Source organism: Calypte anna, chromosome 3 (assembly GCF_003957555.1).
Source record: "Calypte anna isolate BGI_N300 chromosome 3, bCalAnn1_v1.p, whole genome shotgun sequence".
NCBI classification, from domain to species: Eukaryota; Metazoa; Chordata; class Aves; order Apodiformes; family Trochilidae; genus Calypte; species Calypte anna.
The window spans coordinates 48502294-48524937 of NC_044246.1; the positions used below are offsets into that span (position 1 = coordinate 48502294).

At 38.8% G+C, this 22644-nt stretch overlaps 1 protein-coding gene across 2 annotated transcripts in view; it reads left to right on the plus strand.

Annotated features, from left to right (window-relative positions):
- EFEMP1 (EGF containing fibulin extracellular matrix protein 1) overlaps positions 1–15968 on the plus strand; it is a 47102-nt gene extending 31134 nt beyond the window's left edge. Inside the window, exons 6-12 of one of the 2 annotated variants that reach the window (XM_030448528.1) lie at positions 2727–2849; positions 6370–6489; positions 8878–8997; positions 10403–10522; positions 12420–12543; positions 12644–12839; positions 14730–15968. In XM_030448528.1, the coding sequence (XP_030304388.1) occupies positions 2727–2849; positions 6370–6489; positions 8878–8997; positions 10403–10522; positions 12420–12543; positions 12644–12839; positions 14730–14888 (962 nt within the window). In that variant the 3' untranslated portion in view covers positions 14889–15968. The remainder of the gene's footprint in view (positions 1–2726; positions 2850–6369; positions 6490–8877; positions 8998–10402; positions 10523–12419; positions 12544–12643; positions 12840–14729) is intronic. The other variant, XM_030448529.1, reaches the window with a different exon arrangement.
- The last annotated feature ends 6676 nt before the right edge of the window (positions 15969–22644 follow it).

Genomic DNA, 22644 nt, shown 5'->3' on the forward strand with positions numbered 1-22644 from the left:
AAAAAGTTCTTAGCATAACAAAGAGCAGACCTGGGAGTTACTGATTTCCACACAGAGGGGAAATAACTGGACTTCTCTTGGATGCAGATATCTGCTCAGCAAGATCACATTGCAAACTCCACCAGTGCTTCTTTCCATACTCCAAAAGGGCTGAGCTGCTTCCAGTATCCCACCAATGCAATTCACAATTGGAATTCACTGCTTCCAATGCTGAAATCTTCCACTCACTTCCTCAACCTTTTACCAGTCACAACCGTGGACACCTCTAAAATTATTGCAATTCTTGGGATTTCAGAACTGAACATTCCAGCACCTGAAATCTTTCTGCTGCCTGTTTTTTTCCTCGCACAATATTTTCTTTGTAGCACTTAAGCACCGAATCTTCAGGCCACAAGCCTTCCTCTACCATTACTTATTTCTCTGCACAGATGTGAGTAGAACTGCTCCTAGCATGGCAGGCCACAAGCCTTCCTCTACCATTACTTATTTCTCTGCACAGATGTGAGTAGAACTGCTCCTAGCATGGCAGTGTACAGCCCCTCCCCAGGGACGGCTGGAGGCTGCTCTCTGGTCCACCTTCACTTCCAATCTTAGGCACTTCAGTAAAGTCCACTAAAAATAGAAAAGGACTTTCAAACTACATCCATCAATACTTCATTCCATGTAACTGTTCCCCTAGCTTACCTCTGGACCCACAGCTCAGCAAAAGCCCTCCAGTAAAGCCAGTCAAAATAGCAAAAAGTCTCATGGCAATACAGAGTAACACCAATGATAAAGCTCTTCTGAAGTCCACAAATAATCTACATATTGATATACATTTTCATTTGATGTAGATGACAGGACATACAATCACAGCTACTGTGCAGCCCAGGTCAAGATCATAACTTGAATAAGAAGCTGAGGAGAGCTCTAAACGATTCCTTAAAATAACTCTGATGACCAGCTTGTTCTTAGAAACGCAGATCTTTAGAGCCATAATGTGGAACCCCCCAAGATTTTCCAAAATGAGGGGGCAGCTAGCAGTCAAACAATACTTCTGAGTAATTGCTTTTCTTTCAAACTGAAGATAACACAGAGGAAAAAATCAAAGATCCCGAGTGCATAAGTCAATCTAGTTTGCTTCATTTTAGCTGTAGTAGGGTATTATTCCATCAAAATTAACTTCTTTTATTCCAGCACACTGCAACAAAAAGGATTTGAACTATGTGAGTATTACAGCCTTTTTATTTTCAACTTTCCTAGAAACTAAGAGTACATGAAAAGCCCAGTGAAGTCCCTGCAAAGACTTGCACTGAACTCCTCCATGCTTTGGCTCAAGCCTTTAATGATGTGTCTGGTTGGTATGAGGCAGCCAGCTGTAGTCCCTGAAAGTCTTTACACCTGAGAATCTGCTTCAGCTGTCAGCACAGAACAACCCAGTCAGCAAGTCCTGCATCAACGCAGCAGCTTTAGGATTGATATTATCCAGAAATGCAAAGAGCAAGCTAACATGAAATGACTTTATTTTTCCTGTCAGATAAAGAGATGATATATGTATAAAATATTTGGACATTTGGGGAAAGGGCAAATGTTGAGAATTAATTCAAACTGTTGATGGTTTATTTTTTGTTTAATCTTGTGGTCAAAATTGTTTTCATTTGCTATGAGAAAGAATCCATCATTTTTTCCAAAGCACCACCCAGAATCTGCCACTGGTGATGTTCTAACGTCCCCAGTGCCTATACAAATAGAGAGGTCATCTGAGATTTGTAAACTAGAGATCATAAGTTTTAAGGAATTTGTTTATTCAGCCTAGAGTCTCCAAATTGTGTACAATGCCAAAATTAAAAAGTCCTTTCACTGTACTGTGTCAGGTTACAATAAAAAGCTCTCCAACATTTTGGATGTTCAGATGAGAAAGCAAAAAAAGTTCCATTTTAAGCAACCTATTTGTCAGCACATGCAGTTTAATTATAATTAAGTACCTCCACTCATAATGAATAGGTAAAATGCTTTTTTTATACTTGTATAAACCTGCATTTGGTGTGAACAAAAAGCTGCCTGAATTACACTCAAAACTACAGGTCTTGTATTTGCATTTTTAGCTGTAATGTGCAAATTCAAACATAAACAAACTATTTGCAAAGACTTGAACAGATTGATTGAATTAGGGGAATTTTCATGGGAATGACAAGAGGCAGATCTCTTCCTGATGAGAAGGCCACCACATACCAAGTTCCAAGTCCCTGTCCAAAGTATGGAGCACAGGAACCATGCAAAAGAGATTACCAGAGTCTTCTTAGTATGAAAATACATATTTCTAACTCATCTCATTCTTGAGAAAGGGCTGAACTACTTTTGCTGAAATCTCCCAGAGTAATTCAGCATGCAACAGACATGGGAAAAAAACAAATGTCAAATGATTGAAATATGATAAAGTTGCAAGAAGTTTACAGAATTTTTTTCACTAAGTACACACTAATGGCATTTGACAAGTAAAAGTGTCTGATTGTTTAAAATAACATCTGAAAAAAAATTTCCAAATACGGCATATTAGAATAGAAATAACACAGTGATAAGATTTTATGTCCTGTAAGTGGAATAAGCATTGAGATAACATCTTTGGAGTATATTTGAACTTTGCTGCCTTCACTTAGAGATATCTTAAAGATGGGCAAGGCATTTCAACAGGCTAAATATTTCAGGGAAACTTGATGACTTATACTGCATTTGCTTTTCTTATAAAGATATAGATGAATGTGCAACTGGAACCCATAATTGTAGAGCTGACCAAGTATGTGTGAATTTAAGAGGGTCCTTCAGCTGCCAGTGTCCTCCAGGCTATCAGAAACGAGGGGACCAATGTGTTGGTAAGTATTGCTGTAGACTAAATTACTTACTTTCATTAGCAAACTTTGTATTGATTTAAAAACATATAGGAATCTGTACTGTCAAATAGCTATATAATGTTGAAATGCAATGTAATATTCACTTTATCACAACAGTTAATCACTAAATCATAGAACTAGAAACTGTTAAGTATAATCAACACTTGGAGTTGAACTTCACAGGATTAATTTTCCTAATAGTTCCCATTGTGTTTATTGTTTGTACTGGGGTGTTGCCTAATGTACCAGATACAGTCATAAGTCTACTATAGCAGCAAACTACAGCATGTCTTTCCACTGACCTCAGTGAGACTTGCCTCCAGATCTGCAGGACAAAGCACAACCTTCACACAAACCTGACTGCTGCCCTGCAGAGCCCCTGCACACAGTCTCTCTCACTACTCACTTTATAACTGAGAGAGATGGAAACTCTGAATGCAGGTACACTACATTTGCAACTTACAAGCCTCTATGCTTTATTGTTTGTGCCAAGATAAACTATCAGCACCTTTGGGACCTTTACAAGTAGCATTAAATTAAATCCATGTGCAGTGTAAACACTATCTTTTCTATTCCATCCTTATTTGGGGGCGTTATGCACAAGCACCATTACTCTGTTCCTGTAGTCCTTCTTCAGCCTTTATCCAACACCTCTTTAATAGTGATTTCAATTATTTAATTGCTCTTATAGGCAATGCCATCTTAAGCCTTAGCCTTGTCAGAGATTATAATAAAAACAACTATGAAATAAGAGTATCAATTAAATACATCATGAGGTCGTCACAAGACAAAATGCTGTTTTTATGCAGCCTAGGAGAAAAGCATTCATTGGGGGTTTTTGTTCTCAGCAAAACCAAAACAACAGAACTTCACCTTTTACTCTTGTTCTTTGTGCTAGGGATCCTGCATTTGAAAGTGTTTTAAGAATTCTTTTGTATTTTTAATCTCCTTCCAAAAGCCTTAGAGAGGCTACAGGTAGTCACTGCCTAACAAGAGCTGCAGGAATGAAATGAGAAATTTCAGTGCACGTCCAGACTAACTTAAATTTTCAGGCATGGCTCGATCTTTAGGATTCTGTGCCAAGGGCTCTTATCTCTTTCTCAAAAGATATGGATCAGGCCTTGAACTGAGAAACTGATATAAATACAGATGTATGCGATTTTTCTCAGTACGAGTAGTTTGGAATGTTAGGTGGAGAAATTGTTTTGACAGGTCACCAATTTATTTTTTTAATATCTGAGGTTTATCTAAAATTTTTAGAGCGGGTAAAGTACAACACTGCTATGCAATAACACTTTAAAAGTCAAGATCTATGGTTCTAGCTAAACATCTCACATATTATATCGCTCAAAAGAAGCAGAATGATACACCTTTGTACCTACATGTAAACACATTTATGTATCTAAATCTATAGATGAAGATGTCTGGAAAGTGAAATTTCCTTTACTTAGGTCAAAACCAAGAATAACACCTGCATTACATATTACCCACTGACCTAAATTATAAGTGGATCCCTACACTTAGTACTGTTAGCATTTAAGAATAAAGCCTGTCTTTAGGGATTTTAAAACAGCTTAGCCAAAAAAAAGTTCTTGGGGCCAAATCTTGATAGAGGTTCTCCATATGGGAGGAAATGTTTCTCAAATTTGAAAGAAATTTTTCCAGACAACTTTGGCTTCAGGGTAGAGGGAGAAAAAGATTCATTTCTAACAATTGATTAATTTTAATCTAAATTCACTAATAATTTCTTTTTTTTTCATTTTTTTTAAATTTGTTTGTTCACCTATTGCAAAATTAGTGTTTTCTGAAATACAGGACTGTAGATAGAACATGTTATTTTTCCAGCACTACTTCAAAGAGAAGATTGGGCCAAATTGATTGGATAATGCCTAGCCCTTAGATCTGTCTGGAGTTAATGTGCCTAATGCTGCAAGGGAAAGTCCCACTGAACTAGAGTGAGATTGTGGAAACATGTATGTGCAAAAACACATAAGCATACAAGCAGAACAGCATTGTGCTCCTATGTCTGTATTGTATAATCAGATCTTTAAACAGCAATTTGTAAAACTGGGCCTGTAAAAGTCAAGGATGGAAGAGTTCTACTGTGCCTCCTAATTTATTCCATTTCTACTTCCAAGTTTCTCCCTGCAGTGGAGAGTTACAGTGACAATTGCTACTGGATAGCCAGGAACTTTTCAGCATTAGCTTTTTCATTCACAACCATCCTAAACATACCACTGCTAAGTTTAGACCCAAACTGCAAACCTGACAGAGGAAGGGTTAACTTTTTAAGATTATTTTTTCACTTGATATTAAAACAAACACTTTCCTCATTATTAAAAAAAATAATAAGTCTTGGCCTCTTTTAAAACACATCTATGGTGGAAACAGCTGGAGGTAGGAAACTCAAGATCTGGCATGGATATGGGAAGTGCCTTTCTTTGTTCCAGTGAAAACTGGTCTTATTTGTCTGAGCACTGAGCCTTTGAAATCTCCCATTGTGTACATGTAGAGAACAGGGCATGGATTTCTTCACCAAGCTCAAGCAGGCCACAACTAAAGACAGCTGCTGCACATACATGCATGAGAAGCATTGTGGCATAAATGTTTTTCAGATGAAAACAGAGGCATTATCTCCTCCACAATGCAAGAAAGCCTTTAAAATGTGGAGAGATAAAAGAATGAGCTGTTACACAGTTTGTATAGTTTGCAGGTGAATACCCTGCTCTGATGCACGTTAGGAATGCTGAAACTTGGGCAGGCAGCCTGCTCCACCTCAAAACCGGGGCTAATCTGCAAGGAGAGCCTGGGGTAAATTAATCCTGCCTGAGATACCACCAGCTTCAGACAGTCTGCTTGCCTTCCCTGGCAGCAATAGAGAAGTGCCAGAAGGTGCTAGTGCTGCTGTATGGAAAGGTATGCAGAGGCAGAGAGGGGAACAGGACCAAGAGCAACCCCTGGGGAAGCAAGCCAGTTTCTGGGAGATCCCTGCGGAAGCACAACCACCTGTTTCCTTTTCAGGCCCATTAATCTTCTATCTTTGCTCTTACCCTGCACTTGTATGGGAACTTTGGACTCTTCCTAATGGAGCTGAAAAGATTTAGTATGTGCTAAGAGTGCTGCGTGCAAAGTTTTGAGAGAACAAGAGCTACAACCCCCCATTCCTTGTGTTAACTCCGATCAGGAGAAATCTTGGTTGAAAAGGAGAACATAACATTCTAGGGTTTACCTATACAAAATAAACAAGACTAAGCAGTATCGTGGCACTGAAAACAAAATGTTGGAATACATATTGATCTCAGTGGCTGGCAGACAATCAGAATAAAAGAGATTTTTACAAAGGTTAAAGTAAAATAGTATTCCTGATAATAGCCATAGAAGCAGTAATTAGCTCACATAAGCTTGGTTTTCCTGCTTTTAATTTAAAAATGCAATTAACCCTACAGTTTCTTTGCACACAAGACAGCTGATGTCTTTTTTTTTTTTTTTTTTGATAACTCAGACATCGACGAGTGCACGCTGCCTCCATATTGCCACCATCGATGTGTGAACACTCCTGGTTCCTACTACTGCCAGTGCAATGCTGGCTTCCAATTAGCATCCAACAACCACACCTGCGTAGGTAAGGACTTCTCTGCATACACTATTTTACCCATGAGCTCTCTCACTATAGAGACAGACAGAGATACACAAGCTGCCAGGGTTGAAATTTAATTATCTTTATCCCCAAGTGAAAAGAAACAAACACCAACCAGTAAGACATACCGGTTGTGGTACTGAGAGGCTCTCCTGTGAGTAATCCAAGAAGGACAGGAGTGTTAGAGAGGAAATCAAAGCCTTACTGAAAACCTGTTAGATTGTTGGTGTAGCAGGTTTCTGAGCAGTGTCTGGTTTGGCAGCTGGAACCCCAAAGGTTTGAATTCAGTATTTAATCTTCTATTTAATTATTCTTTCAGTTCTGGTGGATTGCTTTGCATTACCACTTGCTTTCATGATAGTATTCCCAGTTATGCAACAAAGGCTAGAACTGGAAACCAGGGGAAGCAATAGTACACCTCTGCAGTCAATTATCCTCAGCACATGATAGAAGTAGTGAGGAAAGAAAGCATCTATAAATGTCCTATTTTAATATCTAGAAGACAGTGTTAAGAGTGAAAACAAGGGTCACCAAGGAAGAGTGACCCGTTAGAAGTGATCCTCCCTTTCAGAAGTAAAACTTCTAAAAAAACTTCTAAAGTAAACTTTTAAAACTTCTAGAAGTAAAATTAAGAGAAGCCCTGCAGTAAAATTTTCAGACTAAGTTTGAAACTGTATGTTCTGTTCTAAAAGAATTATACTACTAATAAAAAGGTAATTATGTCTGCTGAAGTGCAGAGAGAGTGGCCATTAAAAAAAAGAGACTGGTGATGGAGATGGTCAGAAGCTCTTTATGGCTGTAATTTATATCTATAAAGTCCATATTAAATACCTATCTATATAAATAAATAAATCTTCTACCATTACCTCGAAGTGTTGCCATATCTTACCGAAGTGAGAGAGGATTTTGGTTTTTAGTAAATGGCAGGGTAAAAAATTATACATGGACACAGCATAAAGACATGACAAGATGCGACTTCTGACTTTTTCCAGGGCCCAAATGCAAAGTGTATTCTTTCAGTTACCCTCAGAAATCCATGACAGCTCCATAGGTGCTTTACCAAAACACGCCTTTCTCTGACTTGCTGGCTTCCCAGCCTAATAAGACAGCCTCCCATCAAAAAGGTGAAGTTAATCTAAAGAAAATTTGCAAGTGAGTGGTTGCTGCATCAAGACAGACCTTCACATCTGCAACAGTCATCTGGCAGAAACAATACTTGACAGCTGTACTGACTTCATTTGTGTTACAACTTTTGCACATATTAAAAGTGGGTCAATATTTCTTGGATGGAAAAGAAACAGAATTGTGCCTTTGGCTAGCTTATTTATTCCTTCTGGTAGCATTGTAATGATGTATATTCTTTGCACTGATGCCAGATATTAACTAAAAGGAGAAGAAAAAACTTCGTAATTAATTTTCCCTGTTAACATCCATTTTCAAGGGTAGGAGGTTCATCCTATAGATAATTACTAGCCTCCTCGTTGGTTGGTTTGTTGTTTGGTTTTTTTTGGTTGCCTGATCTTAGTTGACTTTAGTTTTTAGTTGTATCTGTAAATGACTGAGTGTTGCTGACAGTTATAAACATTTGCAAAAGCCATGAACTCAGGATTATTTTTTTTTAAATGCAGTTCTCTGCTAATGGTTGTATCTGATAAACACAAATATGAATGGAAAACATGCAGGGGAGGAGTACAAGGGAAAATACACTAAAATCTACAGAGTGAATGACAGAGGATTAGCAGTTAGTCAACAGCTTATGAAAAACAAGTTACAGATTCCAGAGGTGATTACAGTTATATAAACTTCCCATTACAAATTGCTTGTCATACCACAGTGTTCTCACATATGTTCTTAGGATGGGCCTATCATGGAAAAAATTAACACAGAAACATACCTTCCCCCAATATGGTCTAGGCCTTAAAGCACAGCAAAACTCTACAGCCTCAAAGGCTCATGTTATAATTGTAATGGAATTTAAAAGAACAAATTTTAAGAGTAATAAACAGCTCAAATAAATCTTAACCACTGCATGCCGAGAGGTCTTATCAGTATGTGTTCTTTATATAAATTATTTATAGTGACTTGACATTTTGTACCTGAAAAAAAAGAGGCTGGAATGTGAAGTCTAATAGCCACACTAAACATTTTTGGAATAATTCATAACACATTAGAATAACTCATTTCTGGAAAAAATTGCTCTTTTTCTACAGGGAATGTAAAGCATAGATTGGACATCACTCCAGTGACTGCAAATCTATACTGATACAGTCACCTGAACTTCTGCTAAGCAATAGACTCAGACTAAGAGCTAATCCACTTAATCAGCCTAATTACCAGCTACACAAGATAAAGATCAGTAATTTTTCCTTTCAGACATAAACGAATGTGATGCCAATAACCCATGTGCACAACAGTGTTACAATATACTGGGTTCTTTCATCTGCCAGTGTAATCCGGGATTTGAGTTAAGCAGTGACAGAATCAACTGTGAAGGTAAGCAATTTTTTTTGTCTTGGAAGAGAAAATTGTTTTCTTTTAATTATTTTCCCAGAAGCCTTCTCCTGAGTCTGTGAACTAAGGGATATAATTCAAGTGGAGCCACACTGTGGGTGCAGTTTGTAGCCAAAAATTTTCAGGACATTTTTTTTCTGATTCAAATGTGGTTGCTAATACACACCTTAGTAGCTGCAGCTGCATTCAGGTACACGGAGATACGAGTATCTCCCTTCAATAGTAAGCACAAAACAGGACAGATTACCACATGTCAGAATGCAGCTGGGAAAAACAAGGCTTCCAAATACTTATTTCACAGACTCACTTGAATTGTGTGTGGTCTAATGCTGATGACCATTAAATGAATTGGAAAGGAATGCAAACCAAAAACAAGTGCAATTTTGTGTGTTATTAGTCTCCTCTGAAAAGAAAACCTCAAATTTTTGATTGTAAGGAAGCGACAATTGTGCTCTAAAGCCTGTGTATACAAACAGCATGTCTCCTGATGATTATACAATCAACACTTTATTTCCTCTGCCAGAGTCTCCACAGGGGTCCTCTAATCTCCTTTTGGACACATGATGATCTCACCCTTAAAGCCCATATCCTTTCTGCCAGTCTTTGAGCCAAAGAGGTCTTTTTGGTTTACCACTGTTCTCCTTCCTAAACAAGCCAGCAGAGCTACTACAGATGCTCCCTCCTCTACAGACTGCTTAAGCTAATTCCTACTTGAAAGCAAACAGAACAGGGAGCAGAAAATATCCCTGAAAAACCAAGAACGGGGGCTCAAGCCTCAGAGGTAGTAGGAAGGAGTTAGGCTGTTTTCCAGGCCCTTCCCTAGTTTTGGTAGGTTTAATTTAATTTCTGTTTAATGGCATAGGCTGTTAAATTATGCTTCACTCTACACTTCTCTAGCAAGGTACACAGGGATAAAGAAGAAAAAAAGAATGGTATGCACTGAATACTACTGAAAAACAAAACCAGGCTTTCCACTCTTTTCCCAAAGAACGACTCCATTAGGTCAGGGTACAAATACAAAAGCAGTATTCTTGCCTTAATAACTAATCTCACATCTGTGTTTTTGTGAAAGTAATCATACTTGGGGATACTAAAAGTATAAATTCTTTCAAGAGTCATTTTCCCAAACCTCTTCTGAAGTCAAATTTAGCTTTTGCTTCCTCAAATCCAAGATTCTCATTTTGTAAGATTATTGATAAAACTGAAGTAGAAGTTTTCTTTCTGTTTGCAGCTCTGAGGCTTTAAGGAGTAGGTTTCAGTTTTGTGACTTTTTTGGGGGTTTTTTTTACAGAATTTTTTCCCTGTAGAACTAGATTCTAGATCATATTTATTTCTGTAAAAAGGTATGTTAAAAAGCAATACCTTTAAGCTGTTTTGCTCTCTGCAGACACTGATGAATGCAGAACCTCAAGTTACATTTGTCAGTATCAGTGTGTCAACGAACCAGGAAAATTCTCCTGTGTCTGCCCTGAAGGATACCAAGTAGTAGGAGGCAGAACATGTCAAGGTAAGTGCCCTCATCTTTGCAGTCTCAGTACTGTGGTGCGATGTGGATTACTTTTAATTTTGTTTTAGTGAAGAACTATTCTAAATTTTGTACTTAGGAATACAGTCTCTACTACCTGACTCTGTCAAAACTGAATAGTTAGATCTCAAGTTTCTTAGAAGAGACTAAAAGGTCATCTAAACAAGAAAGCAGTTACTCTTAACATGGGGTTTTAGTATTTATAGAAAACAATAGTTAATCTAAGCCTCACCAATATCTAGAAAAATGGCACTGTGAGATGGTTAAAATGCAGCTTAAGGAATACATGTGATGCCTTGCATGGGAAATACAACTTTGGTTGTCTTTCACCCAATTATGTAGACTGAAAATAAAAAAAATTTGGCCCTGCTCTGGCAGGGGGGGTTGGACTAGATGATCTTTCGAGGTCCCTTCCAACCCCTAGGATTCTGTGATTCTGTGATACTGCATTAACACCACTGTTTCAGGCACAACTAAGAACAATTACTATCTGGGTGTTTATATTTCATGAGAGAATTACCATTATGCTTGCAAAAGGGGTACTGACATAGTGTTTGATTATTAATTGCATATCCTATATTAATTAATATTTGAGTCCTTCTGCTCAAAGTCTTCAAAGTCCTTCAAATTCCTGGGACAAAATTTCAGTTTTTGCATTCCTTAGGTAAAACTTGTCCTAGATATCTAGTAGTAAGTCTAAGTTTCAGATATAAATATCTCTGGAAAAAATTAGGCTTTAATGTCTCATTTCATAGAGGTTCCTAAACTGAGACAGTAGAAATGAAAGATCAGTTTCTTCCACTAAGAACAGGGGGAAAATGCAAGACTTGAGCAGCTTAGATTATTTGTGTTTAGAAAATAAATGTTCTGGTCAGGTGCCACCAAATGCCAGAGCTTTAAAGGTTATGTTTTTTCCTCACTGGTGCTAAATGTCTCTGCACCTTGTTAGAGAATATTGCAGAATAACATATAAAGTGCAAGAAGTATTGCTTATGTGATACTTATGATTTAAGTCATACTCTTTAGAAATCAATATGTGTGCTAATTATTGGCAGAAGGGATGAGAAAATAACTCCAATTTTTAATTAATATTTTTTATAAAATTCAGATTAATTTCTTTCCCTAATTGAGAACAGCAGCTTATACTGAACAATGTGGAGTATTTTGACCATCTAAACATCTGTTTGTGCTTTCCAAGGGACATTTGAATAAAGCCCTTCTGTGACTGTTAATTTCTGGAGACATACTGTCTATACATAGACAGTAATGGGGTTCTGGAACTGACAGGATAACAGAGCATTAATACAGCACAAATATGACCATCCCCACCACCATTTAGGGTTATTTTCCTGGGGCAAGGGGGAAAGGCAGTTCTATTTTATAACTTTATGCAATGAACAAACTTCCGTTACTCCTTTTCAAAGCTAAAATGGAGCCATTAAATAACTATTTTAGTTGGACCACAAAACTCTGGCAATTAAAACAGAGAACCTGCAAAAGGAAGGAAATTACAGTTCTTCCTCTAAACCTCTTTCTTCTGTCTACAAGATATCTTCTCGTATAAAGTTATGCTTTGCAACTTATAAACTTCACAGCATTTCTACAGTTACATGACTTACGCTTAATATGACCTTTAGTCAACCAAAGAATCTGGATTTAAGCTACACTCAATAAGCACATTTTTTTCTGTTTCTATTCAGAGAAATCCCTTATAGCCAGACCCCAGCAGGTGAAAAACAGAAGCCTGTTGGGTTTCAGGAGATAAGCAGGTGGCTTTTTTTTTTTTTTTTGGTGGTGGTTGTTTTCAGGACACTGTGCTTGTTTTTGTAGCAAACTCATTTCCACCTCCTTTGACAGATTCTCTTTTCCTTCCTCCTAGATATAAATGAGTGCGAGACAATTAACGAGTGCAGAGAGGATGAAATCTGCTGGAATTACCACGGAGGATTTCGTTGTTACCCAAGAAATCCTTGTCAAGAGCCCTATGTCCTTACATCTGAGAAGTAAGAGAAAGATTAGCCTTGCCCATCACCAACAGGCAGCATGATCAAATCCAGCAGGAATCCTTCACAACTCTCACCATTTCATCCCTTTGTTTTTCAGCCGCTGCGTCTGCCCCGTTCCAAATGGCATTTGCCGAGAGCTGCCTTACTCTGTTGTGTACAAATACATGAGCATCCGTTCAGACAGAACAGTGCCCTCTGATATCTTCCAGATCCAGGCAACCACTATTTACCCCAATACCATTAACACATTCCGGATCAAATCTGGAAACGAAAATGGAGAATTTTACCTGAGAGTGAGTATTGGTGGGAGCTGGACCCTGAGAGGGCTATAAAGACCACTGGTGACAACAAGGTGTGACAGTGTCTTGCCACTTTGACAAATCCTAAGTGTATCACAACATCCCCTTTTTTATCAGCTTTTTAATACTTCCTTATTAAACGTGCTTGGTTTCCAAGTTTTGCCTCTCTACCCAAAAACTCTAAACTGAGAATCAAACTGTTGCTTTCTAATGAGTATAATACTAGTAGCAGTCATGAATAATTAAGCAATCTTGTGACACCCACATCAGATACAAATGAGATTAACTCTATGCTTTTCACTCTCTATACCAACACCCCATATCTATGCATCTAGGAGAGGATTACAGAAAGATTCCCTTTTACAAGTACCTTTACTGAATTTCTCATTTTTGTGGAAAAAGTTGATGAACAAGAACTTGGGGTGTGGCACTGATTCCTAGAATGCCAAGTTCAGGCCAACTTACAAAGGCTTTTTGCTGAGACAAACTTTTATCTTCCCGATGTACTGCAACTATTTCAGAAAACCATGAAAGTTCAAATGACTTACTATAGTAGTATTTCCTGTTGTTATAATGCATTCAAGGAGATTCATATGAATGAAAGTGTCTGTAACATCTGCTTTTTAGGATTTTTTTGGAAGAAATCTGATCTTCTCGGATCCTTTCAAAATTTAAAAATTCATGGATAATTAGAATCTGCACCCCAAAAATTAAATGAGAAATTAATACACGCAAAAAGCATCCACAGATATAGCATTGCCTATTTACACCATGTTTCTCCAGGAAACAAGGAACTACTCATCTGTATCTCACTTTTTCTGATTTAACCTCTAAATCCACTTTTTCTGATTTAACCTCTAAATCCAGTGCTTTTCCCTGGATTTATTACATAACAAAACTACATACCTGCCCCCAAAATGCTAATAGTTATTTGCTTTTAAAAAGTACAAGATCACTCCAACTCTTGTTTGGCTTAGACCCCAATCTAGCCTTTGTGATGACTTTCTTTAGACTAACAATTCCAATTTTCTCTTGCCACCCCATAAATAAGGCCTCAAATAAGGAAGCAAGTGTTTATTCCTGCCAAGGGTCTGCAGCAAACAAAGGCTTACTTAGAAGTTATTCTTATTGTTTTAGGAAAAGTCTGGGCTGGGTCTAAGATCTAACAGTTGAATCGGATTCATCTGCATTCCCTGTTGATTTGACATGGAGAGGAAATAGTTGTAGTAGGTCAAGGGTGAGATGGAGTTGACCCTTTCATTATCACCTGTAAGTTACAAAGGTGTTCCACAAACCAGCAGCATGTCAAGGACAAGGCCTATCGGTGTTCACTGGCAGCAAGATCCCAGACTGGGGAAAAAAAAACCACAAACTCCAGAGCAGTACAAGCTGGGAATGGGAATGGCAATAGCCACACCATCTGCAAGAATTCCCAACATTTACTAAGGAAGCATGACTTCTGGAATATGAGACACAAGATAGACTTAGAGTGTCCCTCCAGTGAGCAAGCTGTGTCACTGTTAAAGACATTAGGTCTCTCCCATTTTACTTTTTCTCCATATATTTTTAAAGCTGATAGATGAGGATAAAAAAAAAAAAAACAAAGACCAACCTGGGAGATATTACCACTTTTCACATCCTTCAGAAGAGTCAGTATAATCAGGAACAGATTTGGCAGTGCAGTTTATTCCTCTGAGCCACAGTCAGGTAACATTTTCCCTGAAGCAAAGCCAGGTGCAAGATTAGTCATGGCCATTTAAAAACATTACGAGAATACTTGCATTGTGCATCTGTGCTGAGACAGAGCGTTTTTAAGCTCTTGACACAACTAGGGAGTCATTTTAGATTTGATGCAATTAAAGTTCTTTGTTGTTGTTGTTTCAGCAAACAAGTGCCGTCAGTGCAATGCTTGTGCTGGTGAAGTCACTCTCAGGACCAAGGGAACACATCGTGGACCTGGAGATGCTGACAGTCAACAGCTTGAATTATCGTAGCAGCTCGGTGTTAAGACTAACAATAATAGTGGGACCTTATGCATTTTAGCAGTTTTCAATAACCCTTCACTGGCACTTAAAGCAGCCAAAGAATATTATCTTAAAGAAAGCACTTACTATTTTATTTATAGATTTTGCTCTTTTTTGTTTTGGTTTGGTTTGTTTTTTAAGATTTGTTTAGTAAATTGACACCTTTAATCCACACATTACACCCATAATTCAGAATTAGTAGATGTGTTCCATAGTATAACATGGGCATTGTCACTTTCTGTATAAAGATTTAAATCTTTTTTATTACCTTTCTTGGACTAGATACATATTACGCTTTAGTATGAGAACTGTATGTTCTTACTATCCTGTAAAACTTCACACATCCTTCCTAGCCAAATAGGCCATGCAATTAGAAGGTGATCTTCTGTGTTGTTTTTATTTTAAATTCTAATGCAGCTACACTCACAATCTCAAAAAGAAAAAAATACATAGTATGAATGATACACAAAGTAACGGTTACCTGATAAGCTAAGATATATTTCTTCTTTTTAACTACTTTGTAACAAAAGATAAGTCAATAAAAATCTATTTCTTTAGACATTTATGTGCTGTAAGTTGATTTTTCTAATCTGGGAGGTAAAGTTACAATGTAAGAAATGTTTTGCATTGTTTTTTTATATGCAGATTTTGTTAAACATGTCACGGAATAACATTCTGCTCTCTCCAAGAAAAACAGACCATAGGAAGAAAATTTCTCCAACAATGAAAGAAATTCCAAATGGAAAATCACTACACAGGGCACATGTGTCCATGCTTTCTCTTGAGAACACTGTTGGTAGTTACTGGTTAGAGGAATACAGCATTTTCAGAAAGAAGTTAACATGCTATTTTTTTCCCAGAAATATGTTGTATACTAAGAATTGAGTGCTTTAGCTTATTAAGTTATATCATTTTCAGGCACTCAGTCCTTATCCTGCTCTTACAGCTCAGATGTATCATGTACAGTGTTCATAAAATTTATTTCTAATTCAAGAACTAATGACATCTTTTGTAATATGTAAAATCTTATTTCTTGTTTAAAATGTAGCAGTTAATCCTTTGATGTAAAAAATTTTTAATAAAGATCTCGTACCATATTGTATTTGGTCTTTTTTGAGGCAGTTTATTATCTGAATTAGAGGGCTGAATTGTCAGCTACTGTGGGAGTCAGCAAAGCCCCATTGAGTTCAGTTGAGTCGAAAAGACTCGGATCTCAGGCTGCACAGTATTAGACTGAAAACCCAATTTCTTTGTAGCAGGACAAAGATTCCGAGTTACATTCCGAGTTTCAGTTTTACTGACATTGAAAAAAGGAAGAATAAAACAACACACACACATAGGTAGTTAGTCATTAGGGTACAGGAAGGAGCCCCTTCTCCACTAAAAATTCATTTTCTATAGAAAATATTTGCGAAGTGTGCATGCATTATAGACAAAAATATCCTCTTGTGGTGCAGCCCCATGGATTCATACCTATTATGACAGTCACCTTCAGTGATGGCTTTTCAGGGGATGTGCCCAAAGAAGCAAGGAGAACAGCTGAAGCACTTGGCACAGAGGTCCTTCACAGCAAGACAGCAAAAGATTGGCTCCAGAATGTGACTTAGAACAGGCCACAACTGCTCTGGTGTAGGGTGACACATCCCCCATGCTCAGACAAATTGCAGAGCAGGACCTCATTATCCAATGATCATTCCTTCAGGCAATCATTTGTGGCTCTAAACAAATACTTTATCTGCCAAAAGGGTCAGAGTACATGATTGTGGTATAGGCCAAAGAAATAGAGCTGGTGCTGGGTCACATTTTCTTTGCCTGGGGCCCTGGAGCTATGAGGCAAGGCCCCAGGTAGCCTTCATCCCCCTCTCGGCAGAGAGGAGCTCACCAGCAGAACCCCAGCTGCTTTGGAGAGGGATTTCATTGGTGATTTCCATGGTGAAAACTCTCTGATACAGAGTTCGGCTTGCAGGAAGCTCCTTCCTTTCCCTAGAGGGATTCCTCCCTGTTCATCATCACTACAAATCTACTCAAAAGGCAGCTCCTCATCCCACACATGTATTGAGCAGAATGCCTCTGACCTCCCTACAGTTCTCGTAGCAGAACATGCTCCATATTTAGTTTTTCAATTTGTATTATCTATGTAGTATTCTCACAAACAAGCATCCCCCTATATCCCCAGCATCAGCCCTGTTGTTTTACACTGACTTTTAACTTCCCAAATTCTGTAATTCAGCACTGCCCATTCCAAGAAACTGTAAATTTTGTTGTTGTTTCTAGGTTTAAAAAAATGGGCAGTTCCCTCTCAATGGGTGCCTAAAACAGGCTGAAGGGGCTTTGTCTCCATCAGTCCTGTGATTTCCAGGGCCCCCGGTGGGTCCCTGTTACGAATTAACCAGACACAACTTACCCCAAATACCCCCAAGCTGCCAGGCTCTGCCCCAAGGACTTCCTCTACCTTCATGCTCCATCAGTTTACTGCTTAGACCAGTTTTGTCACCAGGACTTTTAAATCTTCCTGTTAAATCATCTTTGCATCACTCTCTACGTGTGATGATGTGTAAATGATGATCTGACATCCCTTCATTTCAAATCATCTGACAATGACCAAAGTTGATTATATATAGTGAAAAATATTATTTACAGATCAAATGGCGTAAGAAGCAGAGGCAGTTGTAGCTCTTACACATGCCTAAATCTCATTCAGCCCTCTTGTTCCTCCACATCTCACTGTGCTCAGACTTGGCTTAGCCCATTTTATTTTTGCACACACTGTCCTGCCAACCACCCTGTTGCCCATCTCTTTATAATGTTCAGACCTCTTACAGCTCACACCAGCCAAGTCAGAGGTTATCACCCAGTTCCAGAGCACAGATCCAGCTGCTTGCCTATATATTCTGCCATGCTGGCTGAGATCAAAAGGCAGCCCCTGGGTGTGGGCACCACTTTCCAAGCACGGTGTTAACTGTGGCACTTCTGTGAAAGCAGGGAGCTGGAATAACAGCAGCCCCTCCAAACCAAAACACAAGCAGGTGAGTAGGGCAAGCCAGGGACTACAGAAACTGGGCAGAAACTGGAAGGTGGTGGTTGGTATTGTTTTGGATAGGGGCATGGTACTTGATAAAGCTTGAGAGTGTTTCAAAGAAGCCAATAATCAAAATGAGAAGATAGGTCAGAATCTGACCAAGGAAAGCTTTTGGACACCATGCTGTGCATGAAAACATGTGGGTTTGGGAGGGAAACGGGCAGGTTCATCTAATTCTCCAAGAAAGCAGGACCTAAGGTATTCCTTTCAAAGGCTACAGACCTGCAGCAAATATGCAGCAAGTTTGAAAAGCTACTTAGGCTGAAAGGGACACTGAAATTCTGAGAAATTATATGGGAGTGAAGTGCTGAGCCTTTGTTACATCCTACCAGCGTGACCACTATCAATAACACGTTCCAGGAAAATTTCTCATATAAATCTCTGTCACTGTTGGAGAAGAATCTAAATGAAAATCACATGCAAAGTTTATATCTTCTCAGAAACAGAAAACAGGAAGAAAAAAATTAAGTGAAAAAAATAGGACTTTGAGTAAACAGAACTTGAGGAAATAGAAATGCAAGTTCATTCACTTCCCCGAGACCACCTGAACACAGTGCTGTGGGATTATTTTGTTTGGAAGGCTCACACAAATGCTAGTTTATTGTTGAACCCCGTTGCCATGACTGCAAAGAGTTGCTTATGTTTTGAATGATCATCCATGTTTCTAACTTTATAACTCTCCTATTAAAATATAGAACAGCTGCTGCCCCAGTCAGCTGTTGTGCATATGGAGCCCACCAGGGACAAAGCCCACTGTTAACACAGAGAATTATTTTTAACGCCCTCACATTTCTAAACCTCACCATCATCTCAGCAAAATGGCACATTTCCACATTTCCCAGCTGGGGGAACACCTGCATAATGCAAAACCAAACTGTGCTGCATCTGGTACAAAAACCAATCTTATTTCATCTGGCCAGCAGAAAAAGTTATCAGCCCCAGCAAGCAGGAACAGGGCAAAAAGTTAACTGTGTTTTATATCTGGGGAAAAGCAGATGTCTAGTTAAGATGTTTATACTGCAAAGATTTCTGTATATATTAGGAGGAAAGAGAGTTCTTTAATAAAATGGAGGTGTCATCTGGTTGCCAAAGCAAATTTGAAGGACAGCACAGCAGCTTTTGCCACTTTTGCATGGGAAAAAAAGAGTCTGATTTTATTTTGATAAAGATTATGAACTCTGACCATGTAACTTTTCCTACGTGATCTCAAACTTTTTAATTCTTCCTATTTATTGTGCACATTTGCTCAGCAGAAAAAGCTGCAAACATTGTGACACAAGAGTATGACAACACAGTATTAAAGGCTTCCCCTGATTTATTCTCTGGTAGCTCAGAAAAGACACAGCAATGCTTTCTGCAGATCAAAATACTGGACTTAGGTGAGTTCCAGGTTCTGTTTGTAAACACAATCGCACTCTGTCACATGCTGTTTCTGCTCTCATTTGAAAGAGATCATTTCACTTTCTGATCCAAATGCCAACTTGAGTCCCAGAAGGGGCAACAGCAGTCTGCATTTCCCAAAAATATGCCTGAATAATTAATATTTCACACTTTTAATAGACAATTTTTAGAATTTCTACATAACTATATATATTCAAACAGGGGAAATATTTCCACTAGCATGCTTCAGGTGAGTTGAAAGGTTCAGCTCTCATTGAAGCACTTCAGCAGTTTCTGCCCTGCAAACACACACTCTGGTGCACTTTACAGCATAGCTTTAATGAAACTTTTTTTTTTTTTTTTTTTTTTAAAATTCTTTCCCCCCCAAAGATACTCCCTAAAGCCTCTTGCAGTTCTGGTCTACAAAAACTCCCTATGCAAAGGCATACACCATCCCCATGCATACACCTGAACAAGCATACAGAAAGGCTTTCAAATTCAGCAGCCTGACAGCTGGGTTGACAAAAGCAACACTTTTGTTAAACTCTCCAACCACAATTATTAATGGTAGACACCTCAAGGTCTAAATCTTGCCAATGCCACTCCAGAAACATCTGAAGCTGTGACCACCTCCTCTTGAGGGTCACATTTTCTTCTTACACTTCAGAGTGTTTCTGGAGTATCTGTGTGCAACATACAGGAATGTTTCCTATACAGAATATATACAACAAACACCCAAGTGGGAAGTCAAAAGAGCAAAATTCTTGCAGGCGGCATGGAAACTAGGAAAACAAACAGATTTTGGAAGCTCAGAGTAAAGGCTGCAGAGGGGAAGCCAACAGAGCAAAACAGCAGGGTAAAAGGCATTATTAAAATCAGTAAGTCATCCACTGTGAAGCTGAGGTTGTATACAAATGAGGAAAATGGAAACGTTCCTGACATCTGAAAGGTCACACGTGAAAACAAACAAGGCAGGCCAAAGGAGCAATGTGCCAGCACCTGGACTAGGCCAAGGGGTGACCCACACATTAGGGGAATGAGCAAAAAAGACAATGTCATGGCAGAAAAATTAAACGAAACTTTTTATCATATTCCTTGAAGAATTTGGCAATAACACCATGCCAGAGTTGTTCTTACAGGCAACATATCAAAAGAACTTGCCCCAAAGTAAGCAACAGATAGAAGAGGATGAAAAACAAGTTTTGATAATGATATCCAGTTGTTCAGGAAAGATGAGCATCCTCTGGAAAACAGGGCCTTTACATTCTTCCAAATACTGAGCAAAAAATGCCAAATAAAAGCAACAGGGATAAAAGTAAAGCGATGCACATGGTGGGAGAGTTATGCCAGTTTTATTTGAACAACAAAGGCCTCTGAACTCACCACCACCTTTCAGAATGAAAGAGTCAGTTATGACAGACTACTCAAAGGAAACTACAGTTCCAGAAATAAAATCCAGCATCAGGAATAACTGAGGATGGAGCAGGGAATGAAGCTGAGCCTTTATACAGTTGTGTAAATCCACTATTTCTCAAAGACAGCACGCAGGTTGGGTCCCACCCTCCAATGGTTCCTACCAATGGAAGGATGTTGGGAATGCTAAATTAACTGCACAAATTCATACAAAAGCCTCCAAAAAGCCGATAAATACTTGGCTGTCCCAGACGGAGGCTCCCCCCCTGGCACCTGCAGGCACAGGGGAAGCATTCACAGTTTGCTATTAGCAGCTCCAAAGCTGTTACACACCCTTGCAAGAAGCTCTACCACCAGTACAGTCTGTTATGATGCCAAATGCCTAAAAACTGAAAATCACACCAAAAAGTGACACAGCCTACACAAAGCATTTTGTGTCACAACCATCACTTGGATGAGTAACGGTTTTGGTGGTGTTTTTAGTGTTTCACTATGGTTGCTGTAGCCAGTCCATGATGAACTCTGCTGCCAGCAGGTTTGGTGACCAGCTCAGCTGTCACACCCTGCTCAGCAGTGGCTGCAAGAACATTATTGCAAACTTAGTGAGCAGTAAATGCTTGCAAAAAAAAAATCATCTTCAAGGGAGAAAAAAAATAAAGTTTTGCCCAGTTTCAAGGCACTGCCTGGGGGAAGGTAACAGGAACTAGATCATTGCAAATAATGTTGTTTCTAGGAATGTCTTTTCTAGGCACACTTTTTATGTGCCTAGAAACATGTGAACAGACCCTGATTAAAAGCCTGAAACTGTGTTTGCTGCTTTCTCTGCCCATAACAAACCAGGTTCTGACAGTTTTGCAGTCCAAGGTCAGTCTAAAGACTACTCTCCAATATTTAGCAGGGCTCTTCTGTTTCATGAGGGAGAAGAACTGTAAAAACTGGCAAAGGTAGGTAGGCAGTGGAAAACATGAAGCAACATGCCGAGTGCTCACTGCAAGGCTGGTGATTTTGTACTAAAAAACCAAATCACAAGGATCAGAATAGTAAAATGAAACTTTAATGGGGTCAGAAGATTTCCAACTTTGCCCTGGTATGCTGAAAAGACCTAAATTATACAGCAAACATCTCCAGTAAAGTGCTAAAATCTCACAGACAACCAAGCAGCTGTTTCTTCTAATGTATCACAGTTTCTTCTGTTTTCTGAAAACAGAGCAGACCAAGCAGAAAAATGCTTATGCCACCTTGCAAGACAGACTCCTGCATCATTTTCACCACTAGTGATGGGAAATATTAGACAAAACACAGAGAAACCTTTGCAAGAGCACCACATTTTGAGATCCCACTCCATCTCTGAGCAAACTGGACTAGGGTTCAGCTTCCCACTTTAATCAGAAAGCTGTCTGCCCTCAACCATTTTTCTCCAGTGCTGTACAGTAGAAGCATTGCTGGCTGCTACAATTTCCATCACACCAGGCTGAAAGCAGCCCAGTTCTATCACAAGTAAATATTTTTTAGGAATACATTCCCCTGCTCAGTTTAAGACCCTTTTCCCCCCATTTCTGAAGTTGGCAGAAATGAAGAGGGCACAATGACATTCTTGTGAAGGTTTAATTTGTACTTTGCACAGAGGTTATTTGCATAAAGAAAAGCTAGAGAGATACCATATTCACACCATGGCACTCAAAGATGGAAATTAAGCTCTCCTTAAAGATTATGCAAACATGTACATTACAGATGTATGATACATACCTACCTTGCCAATATGTAAAGAAATAAGGACCCAGCCAGTACCAACATCTCACTTAAACCCACCTGCCTGCAAGGTACCAAGAGAATTAAAACATCTCTCCAAGCTTGCAGCTTGTTGGCACAGCCTTCTCCTATCACAAAACTAAGTTAAGTCAGT